Genomic DNA, 24,466 nt, shown 5'->3' with positions numbered 1-24,466 from the left:
GCAGAAACACCCTCTGTTGTTCTGTGTCTAATCTCATGCCGAGATATTCCAACTGCCTTGTGGGCTGGAATGCTGATTTTTCTCGATTTAGGACCCAGCCGAACCTCTCGAGGTACTGAACTGTGAGGGCCACTGCTCGTTCCAAGCCAGGAGACGAGTGATCTATGACTAGGAGGTCGTCCAGGTATGCTAGGATCGTGACCCCTTGAATCCTTAGATTGGCTAGGATTGGAGCTAGGACCTTCGTGAACACCCGGGGGGCCGTAGCCAACCCGAAGGGAAGCGCCATGAATTGGAAATGACGTAGAGCCACCGAGAAGCGTAGAAATCTTTGATGTGGCTGGTAAACTGGAACATGAAGGTAAGCATCCTTTATGTCTATGGATGCCATAAAATTGTCCTTCTGAAGTGCGGCAACTGCTGACCGCACGGATTCCATCCGAAATGAGCGGACCTTTAGGTATGCATTCACCATTTTTAAGTCCAAAATTGGCCTGACATCGCCGTTGGGCTTTGGGATGATGAATAGGTTGGAGTAGAAACCTAGCCCCTGTTCTTGGACTGGTACCTCTACTATTACCTCCTGAGAGAGTAGATGATTTAATGCCGTTATTAATGCGGCTCCCTTCTTCGGATCGTTTGGTACTCTTGACTCCTGAAAATGAGGAGGAGGAAACTTTAGGAAGTCTAGTTTGTAGCCTGTAGCCACGGAGGACCGTACCCATCTGTCGGGAATGCTGGCCTCCCAAACCTCTGCAAAGAGACGCAGTCTTCCCCCCACCTTCGAGGGTGGGGGCGCCCCTTCATAAGGCCGGCTTGGGGGCTGGCTTTGCTGGCTTGCGAAACCACTGCTTCTTGCCTGCGCCGGCCTGTCCCTGCGACTTGTTAAAATTTGATCTTGCAGGAGGCCGTCGATACTGTTTGGTATTGGAGGGCCCCTGCCCAGGGGAGTACTGTAGTTTAAACGCAGGCCCCCGAAACTTCTTTTTGGTGGGCAAAAGAGTACTTTTTCCGCTTGAAATGGTCTGGATGTATTTGTCCAGGTCTTCTCCGAAGAGTCGTCCTCCATGGAAGGGGAACCCTACCAGGAGTTTCTTGCATGGGGGCTCTGCCTCCCAGCTCTTTAACCATAAGAGTCTTCTCATATGGATAAGGGATAACGATAAACGTGACGCTTGCTGGATCGAATCCTTAATCGCATCTACCGTGAAGCGTATGGCCCTAGGGACGTCCGAAAATTCTTCTGCCTGCTGGGCAGGAATAAGTTTAAGCATCTGCTTAGCTTGATCCGATAATGCTTGTGCAACCCCAATTGCAGCCACAGCTGGCTGCACTACTGCCCTTGCAGCAGTGAAGGAGGTTTTAAGTAGCGTTTCCAAGCGTTTATCAACCGGATCCTTGAACACCTGTATGTTTTCTACAGGGCATGTTAAAGATTTGTTAACACATGAGATGGCTGCGTCTACAGCCGGGGCTGCCCATCTCTTGGAAAATTTCTCTTCCATAGGATATAAGGCAGAGAATCTTTTTGGTGGTACAAAGATTCTATCTGGCTTGGCCCAATCTTGGAACATAACTTCCTCTAATAGAGGATGGATCGGAAAAACCGCATTGGTTTGAGGCGCTCTTAGTGAGCCCAAAGCTGAGACCGTTGATACTTGGAGATCTGGTACTGGCAAGTTGAACGTCCTATGGACCAAGTCTGTTAAAACTTGAACCCACCAGCTCTCCCCTTGGGAGGCTGCGCCAGACTCCTCCGTACCCGGATCCTCGATCCCTGAACCTACTTGGTCCTTGTCCAAGAGGTCTTCCCATTCCCCTGCGGAAGGGACCTCCTCATCTGAGGGTTCACGCTCGGGCGACGGAGATCTATTCCGTTTTCTGCCCCGCATAGCCTTGGCTATCATTTTTTCCATTCTTTTTTCCATCTCCTTTAGAGAGGTGGACAGTACCTCGTCCGTGACCACCCTAGGGTTGGACTGACCTGTGCCAGCTCCAGCTCCAGATCTCGATGGTCCCACCAAGGTTCCCTCTGGGGAAAGTAGCGGCATGCCTTTGTCTGAGACCTCAGACCCTCTGGGGGAATCCCCACCTCTTGTACCCTCTAAGCCAGACGCCATGGTACAATACTGAGGTACGCCCGCTACTTAACGGTATTTGGGAAAATAAATAGTGATTGCCCAAAACCATCTGGGGAAAAAATGCCTTCTTTCTTATTAACTTGGTTTGTTTCTTTTTTTTTTTTTTAAACCAAAGAAAGAAAAACCATTCTGTCCCCCTTTAGTAGTATTTGCCAAACAAAAAACTGCTGAAAAAGAAACCCTATCTTTAGGGTAAAAGACAGTCTTTGAAGACTGTAATACTTTTCTTTGGCCACTGTGTGTCCTCGGCGCCCCACGCTGCCGCTCTGGTCCTTCCTCTCTCAGTTCCACACTTCACTGAGCTGGGAACCTTTGGAAGGGCCGCCCCTTCCTTTTACCTACAGGCCCGCCCTTCCCCTTCAGCAAAGCGGCGCGAAATTGCGCCCATATCACGGGGACGCGCGCGCGCCCGCCGGCGGGGGGGGGGGTGCAGGGGGCCCACGAGGAGGTCAGAGGCTGATCCTGCCGTCCAGGCCAGGATCCACAGAGCGGCATCTTTTCCTGCAGCAACCGCCTGGACCTCTCTGAGCAGGCTTGCAGGTAGGAGCATTCACTCCCTTTCATAAGAAACCTCAGTAGATTCCCAGGGGCTTCTCTTAGAGAGAATTGTCACTAAACACACAGGCCCTTTTTCAATGCTTTCTAGCACAGTTGCAATACCACCAGGGAGGTCACGATTATGGGGAATATATACATACAGTCATCCTATCCTAAGATATGTGACTCACCTTGCCAGATGCAGCGCATAACCATAGGCATGTCCCACTGTGACCTTCCCCCAGGAAAAACCTGCTGCGAACCAAGTTCCGCAAGTTTCCCTTCACTTACCTGCTCCATGCCGCAGGACTTTGCACAGCAAGAGGTCCAATCTTCCCCCATCTCCGTGGGGCGTCTAGACCTTCAGGCCCTGGGTTCCTATGAAGGATCCACTGTCCTGGGCCCATATAGCACCCTGGCAACAGAAACATTAGGCCCCCAAAGGTTTCTAAGTTCTGGGCCCAGGGTCCAGCTCTCTGTGACAGAAAGCATTATGGGCTATACCCCAATGGTTTGGGGTCCGGTTGCTGACCACTTTAGCACTGAGGCCTTTGGACAGAACCGGTTAGCCCACCTTAATCCCAAGGATGTGGAGGCAAGCTAAACCATGACCAACACCTAAGACACTGGCGTAAAAACTGAGGTACTCCTCCTATGGGAGGGGGTTATATAGGGAGGGGCACTTCCTGTTTTTTGAGATTGCCAGTGTCCATCACCTGAAGGTACTCCATATAACCCATATAGTAATGAATATGCCGCTCTGTGTCCCGTGATGTACGATAAAGAAAGTAGTACAGGGAGCATTTTCAAAGTCGGACCGACTTGTGTAGGACGCTACAAGACGCTCTCATAGGGAAACATTGAACACAGAGCAAAGTAGGATGAAAGTAGTGTAGTAGTGTGAACCCAGCCTTAAGCTTTGACAATAAAACCTAAAAAGGTGAGTGGTTAACTATGCAGAGCTGCACTAGATTGTGTGCTCCAATTTTAGTAAATCTCCCCCCCTATATGTCTTGTGGCATTCAGTAGGTTTTCCAGCTGCTGTGCAGGCATAGCACAGAACCTTGGATTTTCTATCAGCTCTGGTTTAATCCCTGCTGGCAGCACAGTATAGAGGTCATAAGCCTCATACACGCGTATGGGTTTCCCGGCGGTAAAGACTTTTTACCGCCGGGAAACCCGAGGGGAAAAGCGAGAACCTGCTTGGTAACCTTTGCCCCCTACACACGACCGGGTTTCCTGACAGCAAAACAGCCATGAGAGCTTTGGTCGGGAATCCCAGCCATGTGTATGCTCCATTGCAGTGTTTCCCATAGGAAAACTGACGGGTTAAAAGCCGCCGGGAATCCCAGCGGAAAAAAAGGCGGCGTACACACGGTCGAACATGTCCGCTGAAACTGGTCCGCGGACCAGTTTCCGCGGACATGTCCGACCGTGTGTATGGCCTAGCGGACAGGTTTCCAGCGGACAAAAGTTTCTTAGCATGCTAAGAAACTTGTCCGCTGGAAACATGTCCGTCGGACATGTCCGATGGTTAGTACACCTAATCGGACATGTCCGCTGGTTATGACGTGTAAACAGCGTCCCGAATTGATTCGACGCATGCGTGGAAGCATTGCACTTCCGTGTTTGAGAACGTTGTTGTCTTCTACGTCACCGCGTTCTCTGTCCGCAAGGATTTTGGTCTGTTGGTGTGTACACACATCAGACCAAAAGCTCCCAGGAGACATGTCCGATGAAAACGGTCCACGGACTGTTTTCATCGGACATGTCTCCTCGTGTGTACGGGGCCAAAGAGAGCTGGTTCTCTTTTTTTCCGGTCTGGAAAACTGTGATGGAGCATACAAGCGGTTGTTTTTCCAGGCCAAAAGCTCTTATTGCAGTTTTCCCGACGGGAAAACCGGTCGTGTGTACGAGGCTATAGGCTTTCCACACTAGCATGGGGAAGACACATATAGGAAAGATATTGGGGCTGCACACCCCAAAAACGACAATATGGGAGGATTCCCCCAAAGTTTTTTTCTAAACAAGACAAATTCAAGAATTAAAAATGAATTCTATATTAGAAAAATGATCATGTCACAGGCATGTGGCAGTTAAAATATGAGTTCTGGTTAGGGGATAACAGTGCCGTTCCAAGATACAGAAATTGCAAACACAAGGTTTTTTACAACATCACATATCATAAATATCTGTTGTATTGGCTCCCAGACGCATTTTGACCTATACTGTCACGGTCTTCTTCAGGGGATTTGATTTGCTATAAAAGAATGTGTTCAACATTTCAAGTGTCAAAGGCATATACTGCACCAAATACACAGTTTTTTGTAAACATAGGGCCAGATTCTCGTATAGCGGCGTATCCGATTTACGTTACGCCTCCGCAACGGGCAAGTGCTGTATTCTCAAACCACTTGCTCTGTAAGTTGCGGCGGCATAGCGTAAATCGGCCGGCGTAAGCCCGCCTAATTCAAATGTGGAACAGGGGAGCGTGTTTTATGTAAAATAACCATGACCTGAAGTGATTGAGGTTTTTTCACGAATGGCGCATGTGCCGTCTGTGGACATATCCCAGTGTGCATTGCTCTAAATACGCCGCAAGGACGTATTGGTTTTGACGTGAACGTAAATTACGTCCAGCCCCATTCACGGACGACTTACGCAAACGACGTAAAATATTCAAAATTCTACGCAGGAACGACGTCCATACTTAACATTGGTACTCCGCATGTACGCCACCATATAGCAGGGGTAACTTTACGCCGGGAAAAGCCTAACGTAAACGCTGCATCTCTACTGCGTCGGCCGGGCGTACGTTTGTGAATTTGCGTATCTAGCTGATTTACAGATTTCTAGGCGTAAATCAGCGTACACGCCCCTAGCGGCCAGCGTAAATATGCAGTTACGATCCGACGGAGCAAGAGACTTACGCCGGTCGGATCTAATAGAAATCTATGCGTAACTGATTCTAAGAATCAGGCGCATAGATACGACGGCACAACTCAGAGATACGACGGCGTATCTGGAGATACGCTGTCGTATCTCCTTTGTGAATCTGGGCCATATGGTATAGTTACCAATGAAGGGCACAAGTAGGAGACCTCCTGACCAGAATTTCTTAAAATCAGTTGGATGATCCCAGTGTGACTCCTTGTAAGTCATTCTGGGTTGAATACCATCCTTCCTCGGAATGCGAGTAGCCAAGGGACCCCTGGGATCATCCAACTGATTTTAAGAAATTCTGGTCACGAGCTCTCCTACTTGTTCCCTCAATTAGTAACTATACCTTATGTTTACAAAAATTGAATATTTGGTGCAATATATGCCCTTTGACACTTGAAATTGACTGTATAGGTCGAAACGTGCCGGGCCGCCAATACAACAGACTTTTATGATATGTGATGTTGTGATTAACTTTGTGTTTGCAATTTCTGTATCTTGGAACGATACTTATCCCATAACAAGAGCTCATATTTTAACTGCCACATGCCTGTGACATGATCATTTTTCTAATAAAGAATTCATTTTTAATTCCTGAATATGTTTGTTTTGCTCCCATATAGGCTTTCAACCCTTTCTTTTTGGCATGTCACTATGATATGAATCATCATCTTCCCTTGCTCATAAATGCTAGGGAATGTATTTTTTTTGTCAACAAAATAAAGCATGGAGACAGGGATGGATGGGCGAGTTTGCTTTTTAATATAAAAAAATACTGTATTTATTGGCTTATAACACTCACTTTTTTACCCTGAAAATAGAGGGTAAACTGCCCCTGTGTGTTGTACGCAGGGGGCTGTGGAAAGTTTTTTTTCTGAAACTTTCCTCTTAAAGCAGAGGTTCACCCTAAAACATCTATGTACCATTACATGCAGCATACTTGCGTCAGCTACAGTATGCTGGTATTTTTTTTTTTTTTAAATCGCTATACATACCGTTATATAGTTCATTTTCTTTTCTTACTCCCGCGGGGAATAGGCGTTCCTATGAAGAGACGTAGATGATTGACGTGAGGAAAAGGCGCGTCACGCGTTCCAAAAATAGCCGATCTGAGACTCGGCTATATACGGCGCCTGCGCAGTCAGCTCTGCACGGCTCCTAGTCTGTGCGCCATATAGCGCCGTGTCCCAGATCGGCTATTTTCGGAACACGTGACGCGCCTTTTCCGCACATCAATCATCTACGTCTCTTCATAGGAACGCCTATTCCCCGCGGGAGGAAGAAAAGAATATTAACTATATAACGGTATGTACAGCGATAAAAAAAAAAAATACCAGCATACTGTAGCTGACGCAAGTATGCTGCATGTAATGGTGCATAGATGTTTTTTAGGGTGAACCTCCGCTTTAAAGTTTGGGTGCGTGTTGTACGCCGATAAATACGGTAATTAAATAGCATTTTTGGCTTTGTGGTGCTCAGATGAAGTGTAGTTCCACTTTAAGTAAATATGTCTGATTATAGAGCAAGAGAGACTTGAGTGATGATAGACCTGATCAATTACCCCCTTAGTTCCTGGAAAAGACTGAAAGTAATTGCAACAGGGGAACGTCATGTGAGGGGATGAGTGCATCACTTCCCTGGGATGATAGCACAGTCTTCATCACCTCCCACTACTGCTAAGGAAGTAAATGGAATAGACTATGCAACTTGGCATATGGATATATATAAAAAAAAATGGAAATAGCAAAAGTGGGCAGGTGCATGCATGCACAATGTTTAAGTTACAATTTAAAAGTTTTAGCATTAATGTTAAACTTTGTGAAAGTTATTCAGTCACTGAATTGAACTTTAAATGATTGCCTCTACACATGTTCTATTACTGCCCGATGCATGCTATCTGTACAATTTTTTTTTTTTTTTTAAAGCCTGGAATTCAGCTTCAAATTAGTACATTAGAAGAAATGTCAGATTATACAGTTACATCATTATAATATAGAAAGGCTCCATACACACTGGGCTTAAAAAAAAGGGCAGTTCCCTTGGCAGAAAAAAACTTGTATAGAATGTTTTTAGATGAGTTTAGGAGAGCTTTGCGTTTTTTCTGCCAGAAAGCTCCAACCAGAAACGCAAGCCAGAAGGATTTTTTCCTGCTTCTAAACGCCGAGTTTAAAATATGCCTGTAATCATCCTAATGTGCATGGACACTTAAGATAACATTGAGCTGCTTCTAAAGGCAGTACACAAAACTACTGTAGAAGCAGCAATTTTTAAGCCAGTGTGCATGAAGACTAACAATCATTGTTATAACCAAATATATGGGGCTGAAATTAAATGGATTCCATAAAGCCACATGGTTCTCTCAATGCAGCACTTCTGTAACTTTAAAGCAATCCTGCCACATAACAAAAGCTACTAAAATATTTAAACCAGTGGACGTAAGAGAATACTTCCTTCTCCTGCCACCCGCACTACTGTAAACTACTCTGCTCCGAATGGAAATGTCCTGGTCCCCTGCAAAGTTAACTGGTTCCACCTTGCAACCACTTTATCACTTCTGTGTTCTGCAGCGACCTAGGGGTTGGTGGGAGGAACCAGGAAAAACCAAAGTGTCGGCTTTAAAAGACATCTCAGCTGTGGCCTTCTGTTCAGTGCATGGACATAAGGAGACGCAAGTATACTTTTTCCCCCCCAAGGCTGCTTTCACTGGGGTGGTGGGGGCGTCCGCTTTTTTTTAGCGGCGATTTACCGTTGTTTTTTGCAGGGGGTATTCGGCCATTAGCAGGGCAATTTTAACCCTGAAAAAGGGTTAAAACCACCACTGCAGCGGCGCTTTGCCGACGGTGCGGCCGTGCTGCCCATTGATTTCAAGCGGTATACACAGTCTTAGCCAAAAAAATGAAAACAGTCAGCATGTCCAAGGCCTGAATCTGCAATATACAAACTTTTTGTAATTGGGTTTAAATACGCTTTAACAAGAAACCAATATTTTTTTGTTTTGTTTTTTAAAAGGGAGTGTTACTATATTATAAGTGGACCTTGCATTTTGGTTCAAGGTTTGCTTTAAGGATTCTCATTACCAACCCAATAGACATGCCCCAAATTGCTATAAAGAAAAATAGTTTATTACTTAAAATGTCATATTCTACATGTGAGCATTCACATACAAATTATGTGAGATCTGTTATGCTAATAGATTATTAACTGATTTTACAAATACTTCCATCTAAAAAATTTGGAGGTACTTTACCAATGACTTCCAGGTTTCCTTTTTGGGCTTCATGTACCTACTTTGACCGCTGGCTGTGGGAAAATGCAAAACACGATTTGCGGCCGGCGGTCAAGTTGTTCCTATCCTGAACGTGATTATTCCGCATTCAGGAGGGAAGTTGTACCTCCCCTAACCTCAGCAGACCCTAAAAGCCTATGTGTACATGGACACGTTGGCTTTTATGGAGTTGAGTTTAGGAGCTTTGGCAAAAAGAAACCCACCAAAAGTGCGTAAAACTCAAGTTTAGGAGCTGTAGTGTACATGAAGCCTAAATGAACCTAAGGTATGGCTTGGTGATATAGTGGCAATGTTTTTTAGGGTCGTTTAGAATGTAATTGTTAGAAGCAGAGCCAACAAACCCAAGCACAATCCTATCACACTCTTCTATTATTTAGCCATAGTAGCTGGCCAGGTAAGCAGTACACTAGTTTGCTAGTTTACAAACAATTACAGCAAGCATTTTTTTTTGTCCAACTCAAATTAGATCACTTTATTATTTTACAGTATGAAAGGTGTGAAACTGAAATTAGTAAAGCATGATCAAATTAAATCTTTAAAATGGATTAAACAGAAAAAGAAGAATGAAATAGAAGAACCTGTACATCTTCATGTAGACTTCCTACCTCTTCCCGAGTGTCTATTGCAGAACCAGGAGTGGTGGCTGCAGTGCTTACTGTGGTACTAGGTGCTGTGCCAGATGAAGTCACTGAATCTATTTCCCCAGCAACATCATTAATTTCCCGAGCAATGAGTGCCAAATCTTGGCTGATCCTGCAAACAGAATTTAAAAACAGTTCACCAACATTTACAGATGGACACCGATTGTATTTGTATGAAGTTGACTTCAACTTTAAAGAGATACGGTCATTTATTTACATTCACAGCCACAATACAATGGCTTGTTAGCCCACACACAGTAAAGTATTTAAATATTCATAACAAACCAAAAAAGCACTTTAAATAAAACCATCATTCACTCTTATAGCTATAAGCATTGTGGAGATATTCATCTTCAAAGTTGACATGGAAATCTCAGCTGTTTTCCTATTCGTGAATTAGTAGAGTGCATATATTTATAATTTAATAAAAAGAAATGCTTAAGTTTACTACACCAGATCCCCTTTCTATTATAACACTGAAGGTGCTTTCTAATCTTGAGTACCTATGGCGCAAGATCTAGGAGTTACGAGTTTTAAAGGGGCAGTACCGCATGATTGTAAAAGGTAAGCTGAAGTGAGAGACTTCTATGTGACCCCTAAGCAGGGAATGCATGGCATGACCTGGTATGGTCAATTCTGAAGGTGAGAATCCATCTTGAAAACAGATGGTGTGGTTTGTTTCCCTGTACTCTCAGTGATTTGCAGCACAAGGATTTTGGTGGATCTTATTTATAGAAACTGTTTATACAAGATTTATCATCATGTTTTATCACATACAGTGGGGAAAATTATTTGGTCACCTGCAGATTTTGTAAGTTTGCCCACTTACAAAGAAATGAAGGGTCTATCGTTTTTATGATAGGTGTATTTTAAATGATAGAGACAGAATATCAACCAAAAATCCAGAAAAAACACAGAAGTGTTATAAATTGAGTTGCAGTTCAGTGAGTAAATTTAAGTATTTGATCCCCAAGCTAAACATGACTTAGTACTTTGTGGAGAAACCCTTGTTGGCAAGCATGTTTTTTGTAGTTGGTTATCAGGTTTGCACACATCTCAGGAGGGATTTCGGTCCACTCTTCTTTACACATCTTCTTTAAATCCTTAAAGTTTCTTAGATGTTGCTTTGCAACCCGAAGTTTCAGGTCCCTCCATAAATTTTCCATAGGATTAAGGTCTGGAGACTGGCTACGCCACTCCATGATCTTACTGTGCTTCTTGTTAATGTGCTTGAGCCACTCTTTTGTTGCTTTTGTGGTATGTTTTGGGTCATTGTCATGCTGGAAGACCCATCCACGACCCATCTTCAGTGTTCTGGCTGAGGGAAAAAGGTTCTCATCCAAGATTTTACAATACATGGCCCCATCCATTGGCCCCTCAATGCGGCAAAGTCAGCCTGTACTTTTAACAGAGAATGTCCCAAAGCATAATGTTTCCATCTCCGTGCTCGACTTTAGGCATGTTGTTCTTAGGGTAATAGTCTGCATTTAGTTAATGCCAAACAGCTCAATGTTGGTCTCATCTGACCACAGCACTTTCTCCCACTCCTTTTCTGAATCATTTAGATGTTCATTGGCAAACTTCAGACGGGCCTGTACATGTGCCTTCTTGAGGAGTGGGACCTTGCGAGCGCTGCAGGATTTTATTCCACGGCTGCGTATTGTATTACCAATGGTTTGTTTGGGGACTGTGGTCCCAACTGCCTTGAGATCATTCACAACCTCCTCCTGCGTAGTTTAGGGCTGATCCTTAACCCCTCAGGTGAAATCTTGCATGAAGCTCCTGATCAAGCATGATTGATGGTTATTTTCAATTTCCAGGCAAAGAGCAGACTGGAGAGAATTTTTTTGGAAATCAATCAACCAACGAAGGGCCTGGAACATCTGAATTATCCTGTGGGGGTTTGTAGACAGCTGTAAGGGAGATGAGTCCTTCAGGAGAAGCTTTTCTAGATAACCTGTGACCTGGATGCCTTAAGTTCTGAGAGGGGTATTAGGTGGTGCTATAGGACCTTTGTGAATACTCTGACAGCAGAAGACAGACAGAAGGACAGTGCGACAAACTGGACGGTCATCTACGCCTGCAAACTGCAAAAAGTGCTGACTGTCTTTGGGCCGTAATTGGTTTATTTGAGAAAAAAAGTGGTGAGGAGATAGAGTATTGAACTCTATTTTGTTCCCAGTTTAAACCATAGATTGAACCCACAGTTCTTTGACAAACTGTAACAGATGTCCGAAAGGGAAGAAGGAACGCCCAAGTTCCTTATATTGGCTCTAAATAGCCTGCTGGATTGTTTTGCACAGCTGTGCGTTTTTGCTCTCTGTGACTTTCTGTGACCCTGCACTTGCTACGGCAACACCCGGCAACCCCTCCTCCAGTGTGCTGATTGACCGGCTGGCTAGGCCCCGCCCACCCATGGGTTGCTCTTCAGACATGGACGCCCCGCGCCCCCTACCCAGGAAGTGAAGGACTGTGCTGCTGATCTGCTGCTCCGATCTGCTGTTCCTAAATAGCCTGCTGGATTGTTTTGCACAGCTGTGCGTTTTTGCTCTCTGTGACTTTCTGTGACCCTGCACTTGCTACGGCAACACCCGGCAACCCCTCCTCCAGTGTGCTGATTGACCGGCTGGCTAGGCCCCGCCCACCCATGGGTTGCTCTTCAGACATGGACGCCCCGCGGGCGCGCGGCAGGCGCGCCGGGTGCGCGCACGAGGCAAGCCCGTCTGTGCCCGTCCGGGCCCAGACGGCTCGGACCAGGGCCAGGAAGCTTGCTCCACTCACGATAACATCTCCGCCCAGGCTGTGTATCAGTCCTACAGGTAGGGGGGCCATCAAGTCTCAACACTTATTCTACACTAAAGATCGCCTACTTGAATTAATTAATCCGATAACTACCCTACACCCTGACATCATTGACATATGTCAAGTGTTACATATTGTTAAAAAATCAAGGATGTCTCTCGGTAGGCCCACTGGGTCGAAGCAGGGTCTCTGCACTGGCTTGATCAACGCCAGGTCCGCTAACAAGCACGCAACGGAAATTTACGATGTTATCTTGGAAACAGGGCTGGACCTTCTAGCCATTACGGAAACTTGGTTTGTACCAGGCTGTCTAGACATAATTGACGAACTCCTTCCCGAGGGATATAATATCGCATCTAACAGCAGACCCACTAAAAAAGGTGGGGGGGTGGCATTGGTCCATCGGGAGGAGCTTACCTGTACTGTGATCCCCTCACATACTATACCATCTTTTGAACATCTGACAATTAAATGCAGTACAAAGGTTACAAACTCCATGTTGGTAATTATCATATACCGTCCACCAGGCTATGATTCCCGCTTTATTAGCGAGTTCATGACCCTTATTACCGACTGTGCTACTAAATACCCTTCATTAATTGTCATGGGTGACCTCAACCTTTGGTTTGAGGACCCTCTCGATCTATCAGCTCAAGAGATTTTAGCAGACATGGACAGCTTAGGCCTCAAACAGATAGTAAGGGAACATACACATGAAAAGGGGCATCTGCTTGATGCAGTATTCTCGGCAGTGGGAGAATCCACCATTCCCACAATCAAGCAAGTGGTCTGGTCTGATCATTACCTAGTGCAATTTCAAATTCTTACCCTAAACACCACGGATAAACCAAAAGGAGCCCTTATGCAACCCTCCCTCCCGTACAGAAATTTGAAAAAAATCACACCTGATTTATTCCACAATACTTATTCGAACCTCGAATCCCACACACACCCTCTTGAGAAAGACAGCTATGAGGCTTTACCTGACGACTTCGAGGAAAGCATCAAGCAGTTAGATGAGAAACTCAATGCTTTTGATGGTAAACTTAAGGCCACGCTGGACATAGTGGCACCCTTCACCCAATCGAACTTCAGGCCAAAAATGTACAAATCCAATCGTTGGTACACCCCCAAATTAGCCACCTTCAAAAATAACTGCCGGAAGCTAGAAAGGAAATGGCAAAAAAATAAAACTAAGGCTAATAAAATCCTCTATAGAATACAGGCCCGTGCTTACTTCCAGTTAGTAAGGAAGCATAAGAGAATAGCCCTAGCATCCCGCATCGAATTAGCGGCCAATAGCCAAGCGGAACTATTTAAAATCAGTAAGGAGCTGTTTAATCCACCACTGGCCTCCCAACAAATTGTCCATTCTCAAGCTCTATGTGACAATCTACTTGAGGCCTTTGTCAACAAAGTTTGTGACATCCAAGCTGGCCTAGGTCCCCCAGTCCTTGTCCCCTCAGCAAACCTCACTATTAAGATCAACCGGCCCAATCACATCATTCCCTTTTGCTCCTTTCAGCCAGTAACGAAAACTCAGCTCTTCAGCTCCATTAAACATCTAAAACCCTCTTATTATGCCGATGACACCTGCCCAGCATGGTTGCTTAAGGATAACATCAACACAGTCATCGATGAGATTCTGATAATGGTTAACCTCTCTTTGACAACTGGAGAGTTTCCAGATAACTGGAAACATGCCCTGGTCACACCAATCTTGAAAAAAAGCATGCTGGATGCCAAAGTTATGTCCAACTACCGCCCCATTTCAGGACTATGCTTTCTGGCTAAGCTGGTGGAACATGAGGCTCTTATGCAACTTCAAGCACATTGTGAATTACAAAATCTCTTTCACGATGCTCAATCGGGGTTTAGGCCCAAAAGAGGGATCGAGCTATCCATCCTGGCCACTAGAGAAAGGCTGCTGGAGTCGAGAGACGCGGGGGGGTCGGCGGCCTTGGTACTGCTTGACCTCTCCGCGGCTTTCGATACTGTCAGCCACAAGATCCTCCTGGCTCGGCTGCAGGACGAGTTCTATATTACAGGCGTACCCCTTACTTGGATACGCAATTTCCTGACAGGCAGAACATTCCAAGTAATATTGGGCTCATTTAGGTCAGCGAGGGTGCCCCTTCTCTGCGGGGTCCCTCAGGGCTCGGCAATTTCACCGTGGCTGTTTAATTGCTATGTGAGGCCCGTGGTAGATATCATCTCTTCATGGGGATTGGCCACTCAGGTATACGCTGACGACATACAAATTGTGGCCAGTGATGCTCTCAACCCCACGGCAGCCCACCTTCTTTCCTGCTGCCTCTCATCTATCCAGACATGGATGAAGGACAATCGTTTGGCCCTGAACGTATCTAAAACTGAGGTACTTCTTACAGGTCCAACACAAAGTTTAAACCTGCTTGCAGAGTGGCCCGTATCAATGGGCCCGTGCCCCACTCCATCCAGCCAAGTAAGAAACCTGGGCGTCATATTTGACAATAAACTTTCATGGATTCCACAGGTGAGGAATTGTACCAAGAATGCCCTTTACTATCTTCGGATGCTGCGACGGGTAAAACATCTGCTCTCCCAAACACACAGAAATACACTAGTACAGGCCTTAGTCATCTCACGTCTTGACTTTTGCAATGTGGTATACCTTGGACTCCCTACTAAATGGCTCTCCAAGCTGCAGCTGGTGCAGAACCAGGCAGCTAGGTTGATTACGGGGACCTCAAGATGGGACCATATATCACCCGTTCTCAGACTACTTCATTGGCTCCCATGCGCAAGGAGGATTGAATTCAAGGCTTTGTGTGTTATGTTCAGGGCCTTCAAACAACATGGCCCACTGTTCATTAATAACATGGCCATACATTACCACCCCCCCAGGGCACTGAGATCGGCCGATCAGGACTTTGCTGTCATCCCTCTAGTAAGGTTGATTTCGTTTGGTGGCCGATCTTTCAGAGCCAGAGCCGCCTCGCTTTGGAACCTTCTCCCGTTGTCTTTGAGGAAGTACACTGTTCTTATTACCTTCAGAAAGGCTCTAAAAACCTTCCTCTTTGGGGCAAGTTGATTATGACCACGCCTAATTAAACTGACCTGGCCCCTCCTTCCCTCACCCTATGTCCCCCTCACTCCAAACCCCCTTGCTACCGTTTGTTTTTATTGTTGATACTTTATATGGTTTCTCTTTTTATTTATGTACACGAGCCATCAGTTCGTCTACGAAGTCTTTTTTCTTTCTTCTCTTGGATTGCTTTTTGGTCCAGAATAGACCAGCGGACCTCCTTCCAGCGCTTAGACACACCCTTCAGGGTGTATGTGGCGCTGTAAAGAAATATTAAAATCAATCAATCAATCAATCTAGGTGAAGTAGCAGTAAAGTTTGCGCCCTGTGGTGTGATTTAACACTTGGTCATCTACCAGAGACTTAGCTCCAAGTGGTTTAATTTTAGCGTAATGTTTAAAAGTTTTACACCCTGAATACATTCCAAACATAGCCCCAGTTTTACAGTGAAGGTTTGTGATACAGGGAAACCCTGTCTTACCTGTCCATGACACTGGATTTTATATAAAGACTAGGTTTCCAGCGTCTGGGTTCCGTAGTGATAGACTATGGCCTTGGACTTGTATATCACCCTGCGCCATACACAATTAATACAAAATGCCAAGGTGAGAGCCCATGCAGGCTCCTGTGCCCGAAGCAACATGCCATCCACATGACATTGGATCCAGGATCCGGATTCAGCACACATGGTTTTACTGAAGTTGTGTTGATGCGGATGCACGGTTTCCATTTTCATATTAGAAGACGGTGAAAGAGATGATTGAAGAGTTGAAGAATCCAACAATTAAAAAATATTACGGTAAATTAGTTAAAGTGGTTGCAAACCCTCACATATACTCGGTGAAATGAGATGAAACACAGAGATGAAACAAATACTCCCACATAAGTTGTACCTGCAGCACTCTCTTCTCTACATCGGTTTAAAGTGCTGAATTATAAAGCTTATTTGAGAGTTCAGAAAAAAAAGAGCTCAGAGAGCTGAAGTTACACTCTGCAGAGCTCAGTGAGTAGAGCTCAGAGAGCCGAAGTTACACTCTGCAGAGCTCAGTGAGTAGAGCTCAGAGAGCTGAAGTTACAGTCTGCAGAGCTCAGAGAGCTGAAGTTACAGTCTGCAGAGCTCAGAGAGCTGAAGTTACAGTCTGCAGAGCTCAGAGAGCTGAACTTACAGTCTGCAGAGCTCAGAGAGCTGAAGTTACAGTCTGCAGAGCCCAGAGAGCTGAAGTTACAGTCTGCAGAGCTCAGAGAGCTGAAGTTACAGTCTGCAGAGCTCAGTGAGGAGAGCTCAGAGAGCTGAAGTTACACTCCGCAGAGCTCAGTCATAAGAGCTCAGAGAGCTGAAGTTACACTCCGCAGAGCTCAGTCATAAGAGCTCAGAGAGCTGAAGTTACACTCTGCAGAGCTCAGTGAGCTGAAGTTACACTCTGCAGAGCTCAGTGAGTAGAGCTCAGAGAGCTGAAGTTACACTCTGCAGAGCTCAGTGAGTAGAGCTCAGAGAGCTGAAGTTACACTCTGCAGAGCTCAGTGAGTAGAGCTCAGAGAGCTGAAGTTACACTCTGCAGAGCTCAGTGAGTAGAGCTCAGAGAGCTGAAGTTACACTCTGCAGAGCTCAGTGAGTAGAGCTCAGAGAGCTGAAGTTACACTCTGCAGAGCTCAGTGAGTAGAGCTCAGAGAGCTGAAGTTACACTCTGCAGAGCTCAGTGAGTAGAGCTCAGAGAGCTGAAGTTACACTCTGCAGAGCTCAGAGAGCTGAAGTTACAGTCTGCAGAGCTCAGAGAGCTGAAGTTACAGTCTGCAGAGCTCAGAGAGCTGAAGTTACAGTCTGCAGAGCTCAGAGAGCTGAAGTTACACTCTGCAGAGCTCAGTGAGTAGAGCTCAGAGAGCTGAAGTTACACTCTGCAGAGCTCAGTGAGTAGAGCTCAGAGAGCTGAAGTTACACTCTGCAGAGCTCAGTGAGGAGAGTTCAGAGAGCTGAAGTTACACTCTGCAGAGCTCAGTGAGTAGAGCTCAGAGAGCTGAAGTTACACTCTGCAGAGCTCAGTGAGTAGAGCTCAGAGAGCTGAAGTTACACTCTGCAGAGCTCAGTGAGTAGAGCTCAGAGAGCTGAAGTTACACTCTGCAGAGCTCAGTGAGGAGAGTTCAGAGAGCTGAAGTTACACTCTGCAGAGCTCAGAGAGCTGAAGTTACATTACGCAGAGCTCAGTGAAGAGAGCTCAGAGAGCTGAAGTTACACTCCGCAGAGTTCAGTGAGAGCTCAGAGAGCTGATTGGAGCGAAAGGACACCCCCCCCCCTCCACACAGCACATAGGAACAGAGCTGATACCTTTTTTCTCTTGGTATCAGGAAAACTTATTAGAAGTGCTTATAGTGAAACTAAGCAACAGACAAAGGGGACATTTAGTGTTCTTCAGCGAGACAAGTACAAACTATAGAAGGATAGTTTTTTTTCATATTTTATGTCTGAGCTTTACAACCACTTTAAGCTAAGAGGGATTCCTCCACAAGGTCCATCACCTTAGGACATTCAGGAAAGAAAACAAGGACTCATGGAGTGGGGTAAGGTTTTCAGGGGAGACAATCAGGGATGTGTCCTTGAAAGCTTTACCAGTGTACAATCACCTGAAGGTACGAGCCTTTAACCCAGGATCTCCATATACAAGCAAGATCTGTGCATGTACAGATCAGTGTATATTCCCAGCATGCCGTGGGTGCCTGCCAGGACAATTTAACTCTTGTGCACATGCACAAAGGTCAACTCAGGCCAGCCAATCAACATGGCTGAAAATTCCTAACTGGAAAGACTAGGATAAGATGTCAGCCTTGGCAATGACAGAAGAGTAGAGGAGGAAGCGTTGCATCACTGGAGGAAGGTTGTTTTGAAGGGAAGTGTGCCAAAATAGTGAATATACTTGCACATTATGGGCAGTGCCCTGGGAAAACTTGCATGAATTCAGTTGCACTTTAAAGAGAGAGAAGTCTGTGAAACCCTGCATTCTCCCCCACCTTGGCCTGTATATTATTGATGGGCTCTAAAATACAGGCTGCAGTGTGGAGTATCGCTATGCTGTGCAGTGGAAAGTAGTATCCATTCACAACGAAAAAGCTTAATATCACCAGTGAAACCACCAGCAGCCAAATTTCCTATGATTCTGACTGCTAAAGAACAAAAAATATCTTTCTAGTTTTTCATTTTACGAGTGGTGCTGTCATAGTACAATATTGAATGTAATTTAGGTCATGTACATGTATGTCAGTAAACTTCTCATTTTTGTTAATGTATTTGTACTCAAGACTCTATCCGTGTTTTCCCAATTAATTTCAAATCAAGTAGGAAATCTAAGAATTAGAAAAATATTATTTTCAAACACTAAATTGAAACATCATATTTTAGGAAAATTTTGTGGACATTTTTAATGACGTGAACATCATTGGAGCCAGCTCTACTGCTATAAATTAAGAAAAAACTGTATGTGCACCTAAAAAATAAGCGTATGTGAACAGCCAACTAGCACTGGATAAAAGCATGTCATGCCTCAAAAACATAAAATAAAAAGAACAAGTGCAGCACTATCCAAAATATGTCAAGCGATAAAGTGCAAATGACAAAAATATTATAAAGCATCTAATCTCCATTTTAATAAAAACATTACAAAAAAATGTACACTTTGGCCCGGATTTACAAAACACTTACGCCGACGTATCTCGAGATACGCCGCGTAAGTGTAAATATGCGCCGTCGTATCTATGCGCCGTGCCCACAGAACTAGATACTCCTGAAAATGGGCTTCTTCCGACCGGCGTAACTTTCCTACGCCGTCGTATCATGGGCGCATATTTACGCTGGCCGCAAGGGGCGCTCCCATTGATTTACGATTCGAATATGTAAATGAGGGAGATACGTCGATTCACGAACGCAGTTGCGCCCGGCGCATAATATACGCGGTTTGCGTAAGACTTACGTCCGGCGTTAAGTTATTCACCATATAGGAGGTGCAAGTCATGTTAAGGAATGGACCAGGGAACACAGCCAATGAAATTTTACGTCGTTTACGTAGTACGTGAATAGGGCTGGGCGTAGGTTACGTTCACGTCGTAGGCAGTGATTCGACGTATCTTAGGCAGTTGTTTCGACGTGATTCTGAGCATGCGCACTGGGATGCGTCCACGGGACGGCGCATGCGCCGTACGTTATTCGTATTTTTATGACGCTCAGTCCTTCATTTACATGGGGTCACGCCTCATTAGCATGGCTCACGCCCACTTCCACCTACGCTGGCTTACGCCGAGGAAGCCCAGCGTATCTAACAGCGAGTGCTTTGTGAATCCAGTGCTTGCCTCTGTGCGCAGCGCCGGCGTAGCGTATATTAGATACGCTACGCCGGCATAAATATGCGCCGATGTATGTGAATCCGGGCCTTTATGTCTTGACATACTTTAGATTGCGCAGCACTTTTTATTTTTATTTTAGAGCTATAAATTGTTTATGTAAATGTTTGTGATCTGTAGTTTAAATTTCTTTCAAAATATACATGAACAGTCAACTAAGGCTTCCGTTGGCATATATGCAAATTGGATGTGTTTTAAACCGATTCACATGACATGTGAATCAAACTGGTTTTCTATGGCGACCGTTCACATATATGCGGTGCAGGAGCAGTGCAAATTCGCAGCGAATTTTAAAAAGAGTCATGTGCATTTTCTGAGCACTGCGGTGTGATTCAGGCTCACTGCTTTCAATGGGAACGCATCTGAATCGTACATCTGATCAGCTTTTGAACACAAATTCTATCTGGTCTGGATTTTAAGGGAAATCCCACACCAAAATGTAAAAAAAAAAAAAAAAAAAAAAAGCCGTAGGGCCCCCCTTCCAAATTAATGCCATACTCTTATTCGAACGTGCAGGAGGGGGGAGACAACGAGCGAGCCCCCACCAGGCCACATGCCCTAGACATGAGGGGGTGGTAATGTTAAAGATGCCGGTGTCTGCCGCCTCCACAAATTTGCATTGGAACCGCATCTAATTCGCAGCTAAACAGCTGTTTTGGAAATTCGCTGTGAAAACTGAGGGGAAATTCGCGACGGACATGTGTGAACCTAGCCTAATGATATTGCAATGAATGTGCGAAATTAATACATTACCTTGCTATTTCCTCGCGATGTGCAGTCCAGTCACGAATATAATCATCTTGTTCTTTTGCCTTATGTTTGAATGAACCAATGTTGAGAGCTGCTGAAGGCGTTTTAACTGGGCTGCTTCCACTAACTTGTGACTTCTGGACTTTAACCGCTGAAGAAGTACGTAGCCGAGTGGGTTTAGCAGCAATGCGGTTAGATCCAAATTCGTCTTCAGAAGTGGATGCATACTCTGGAGGAACTCGTCTCCATCGTGTATTACCTACTTGGGGTGAGAAGATAAAAATATAATGTATTAAATATTTACAACTGAAGCACGAAAAAAATAAAAATATATCAATTGATACCTGTATAAATTCACATTAACTTTACAATTTTTCTGGCAGACCTACATGGTAAACATGTTATTTGTAGACTGGGATTTTATTTGACCCCAGTGTAGAAATGTCAGTTCATTAGACTGCAGAGAAGAACTGCTGCCCTGTGTGTGGAATCAGTGATCTCTCTGCAACGCTACGGCTCTGCAATCAAGGAGCATAAGCTTTGCCTCTAGGTACCTGCATAAAGCTAATTCTGACTATTTAGCCCAAAAGGAAACCTTTGAGTCAGGGTGGATAAAAATCGATGATTTAAAAAAAGAAAGAAAAGAAAAAAAATCTGATTTTGATATTTAAATCTGATTTTTTTTTTTTTAGCAAATGTCTTTTAATAAAATGCTTTTGGAGTAAAAATCTAGCTAAAGATAGATTTCTATTGAAGATACATTAATAATTTAGTTTATTCAGCATGAAATTGAGCCGTTATGTAGCACGAGGCCGTTTATTCTGCAATATTTACATTTTTGGTAAACTAATTTAATGAATGCAAGCTGAGATAACATGCACTGCATTGATGCGTTCAGACAATTTCACAGTAACCATGAGATAAAACAAAATTTAGGAATATTCCTTTATCCCATTGTTTTTCAAATCTATGAACACTACAAACTGTATGATTGAAACCTGACAGCTTATTATTTTAAATAGGAAATTAATAAATTTTGTTTGCAAATATTAAAGATTCTAACTACCAGCAAGAGCACCTGTAATTTCAGATCCATTATGGCAGTGCATGTTAGCGGGCATCCTCTCACCTGCTGCCGCCACGTCCCTCACTGTGTTGTGTCACTGCTGCATCGCCAGCTGTCTCATTAAAGTGAATGGGATTGATGGCGAGTCAACAGCGGGTCAGAGGAGGAGCCGCTGCAGGACAGAGATGACAATTGCTCTTTAAAAAGTATGATTTAAATTGAGTTCATTTAAAGCGGGGGTTCATCCAAAAATCAACTTTCTGCCATTAGATCCAGCATACTGCTGACATCTGCAGTATGCTGTTTTTTTTTTTTTGTACTTATCGTTTTATCAGCCGTTGTTATCCGGCTCCGAGCGGGGATTTCTGCGGGGAATAGGCGTTCCTAAGCCAAGCGGAGTTGATTGACAGGCTGCTAAAGCGTGTCACGCCTTCCGAAAATACTCAAAGTGACACTCGAGTCTTTACGGCGCCTGCGCAGTCAGCTCTACACTGCAGGCGCCGTAAACACCCGAGTGTCACCTCGGGTATTTTGGAAAGGCGTGACGCGCTTTAGCAGCCCGTCAATCAAATCCGCTTGGCTTAGGAACGCCTATTCCCCGCAGAAATCCCCGCTCGGAGCCGGATAACAACGGCTGATAAACGATAAGTACAAAAAAAAAAACAGCATACTGCAGATGTCAGCAGTATACTGGATCTAATGGCAGAAAGTTGATTTTTGGGTGAACCTCCGCTTTAAATCAAGCCTTTTTACTAGTAAATTAAATCTTGATTTAAATCAAATCCACCCTGGAGGAAGAGTCATGTTTCCTGCACCGCATGGAAGCTCGCTGCCCTTGTTAGATGTGTGCAGGTGCCAATAATTGTTAATGGCACCCCAAACGCACCTAAGAAAAATCCTGTGCATTTGCAGCAATACCATGCAGTTTGGTGCAGTGTTGTGTTTTTTTTTTAAGTTGCGCCTGCCATACTTTTTGCACGTGCCTTTGGAAGCCCACTGAACCGAATGGGCTGTCAAAAACTAAATGCAAAGGAATGCATGCATTTCGTTGTGACCCAAACCATAATCTTTCATCAGGTTCATTCTGAAATGTTTGTATACACACAAGTTGATGATTTGTTTATCTAAGCTACATAAATATTTCTCCTTCCAAGGCATTTGTAATTATGTTCAGTCAAGCTTTTAATTCACATTCCCCTATTAGACCCGGTTCACACTGGGGCGACACGACAGGTGGCTCAGCCGCCTGACGTGTCGCGTCCCATTCAATGCAATGGAACCGTTCTAATAGGGGCGACGCAAGAAAAAGGTTCCTGTACGACTTCGGGAGCGGCTTGGGGCGACCTGCATTGACTTCTATACAGAAGTCGTTTTGCAAATCGCCTCTGAAGTCGTCCTCAGCACGACTTGCAGAGTCGCCCCCGAAGTCGTGCCGCTGCTGTGTGAACCGCCTCTTAGGCCACTTCCACACGGGGATGGATCCGCTTGCAGCGGTCCATCAGTTCGGCGGGAGATCTCTCCACTGAGACGGCGGATGACAGGTCCCTCTCTGCTCACTGAGCGGATTGTTCAGCACCGCTGTCTCCTATGGAGAGATCGGACAAAAACAGACAGCATGTCCGTTTTAATCAGATCTCACCCGATCCGATACGGACGGATGGCAACGTATCGCCATACGTCTGATTTTAGCAGATCGGATCAGGTCAGATGTCAGCAGACATGTCACCGCTGACATCCGACGCTCCATCGAGAAGAATGGAGCAGCCGTTCAGGTCCGCCAAAAAAACTGACAGGCAGACCTGAACGACCGTGTGAAAGGGGCCTTATAGTCAGTCAGGTAAAACCAATATCTCTTCTTTACAGATTGCTCAAAGAGCAATGCATCACTAATGCTGGCCATACACTATACGAAAAATTGTCAGAAATTCGGTCGTTCAGACAGCTCGTTCGTTTTTTGAACAGTTAATGGGCACAAAATCGATAATCTTTGGGACGTTTTTGAGCCAAAAAAACAAACAAAGGACAAGTTTGGAGATTTTCTGCCGAACTAATGATAAATTGAAAGGTTAATGTGTTTCACGTCCGAACTTTCTGCACTAGGTATATGTAAAAAAAAAAACGAACCAAATATTTGTTATTTATGTCCACTGAACGATTTATCGGCACGCACGCGGCCGAACGTTCGTTTATCAAAAGTTCGTTCAGACGATTTTCCGTATAGTGTATGACCAGCATAAGATTAAATGGCTGAAAAATAACTGGGTGCAGTAAACATTTTGTGCGTCTTATTCAAAATGTTGTATACCTATGGAACCAATTATTTTGGGCTTTTTGTAATACATTTAAAAAAAAAAAAGGACATCAATTTTATTTGAGTACAGTGTTGCACGACCACACAATTGTCAGTTAAAGCAACACAGGGCCGTATTGCATAAAATGATATACCGTATTTATCGGGGTATTGCGCGCTCCGGCCTATAGCGCGCACCCCTAAAGTAGACCCGCATTCCTGTGGAAAAAAGATTTTTGTACTTACAGTTTTGGTGTCTTGCGCGGCGTCCATGTCGGGTCCGTCTGCGGCTTCGGGTATCCTCTTCGTCGGGTCCCCTTCTGCGGCGTCCTCCCCGCTCGTTTCCAGCGCCGAGTTTGAATACTGCGCCGGCATATACTGAGCGCAGTACACTCGTGTATAGTCGGGCAGGCTCGACTACTCTCGCGCTCACGTTCTGTACGTGAGCGCGAGAGGAGCCGAGCCTGCCCGACTATACACGAGTGTACTGCACTTGGTATATGCCGGCGCAGTACACTCGTGTATAGTGCGCTGTATACGCCGATAAATACGGTAATAGTCGA

At 45.0% G+C, this 24,466-nt stretch overlaps 1 protein-coding gene across 4 annotated transcripts in view; it reads right to left on the bottom strand.

Moving 5' to 3' along the window:
- Positions 1-24,466, bottom strand: part of CEP170 (centrosomal protein 170) — a 155,110-nt gene that overhangs the window by 36,741 nt on the left and 93,903 nt on the right. The window contains exons 12-13 of one of the 4 annotated variants that reach the window (XM_040350988.1): positions 20,551-20,809; positions 9,483-9,657 (exon numbers count right to left, since the gene is read on the bottom strand). In XM_040350988.1, the coding sequence (XP_040206922.1) occupies positions 9,483-9,657; positions 20,551-20,809 (434 nt within the window). The remainder of the gene's footprint in view (positions 1-9,482; positions 9,658-20,550; positions 20,810-24,466) is intronic. The other 3 variants (XM_040350990.1, XM_040350989.1, XM_040350991.1) reach the window with 3 other exon arrangements.

Source organism: Rana temporaria, chromosome 4, assembly GCF_905171775.1.
Source record: "Rana temporaria chromosome 4, aRanTem1.1, whole genome shotgun sequence".
Classification (NCBI taxonomy): domain Eukaryota; kingdom Metazoa; phylum Chordata; class Amphibia; order Anura; family Ranidae; genus Rana; species Rana temporaria.
Note: the sequence above shows the minus strand (reverse complement) of the source record. Positions and strands in the feature narration are given on the sequence as shown.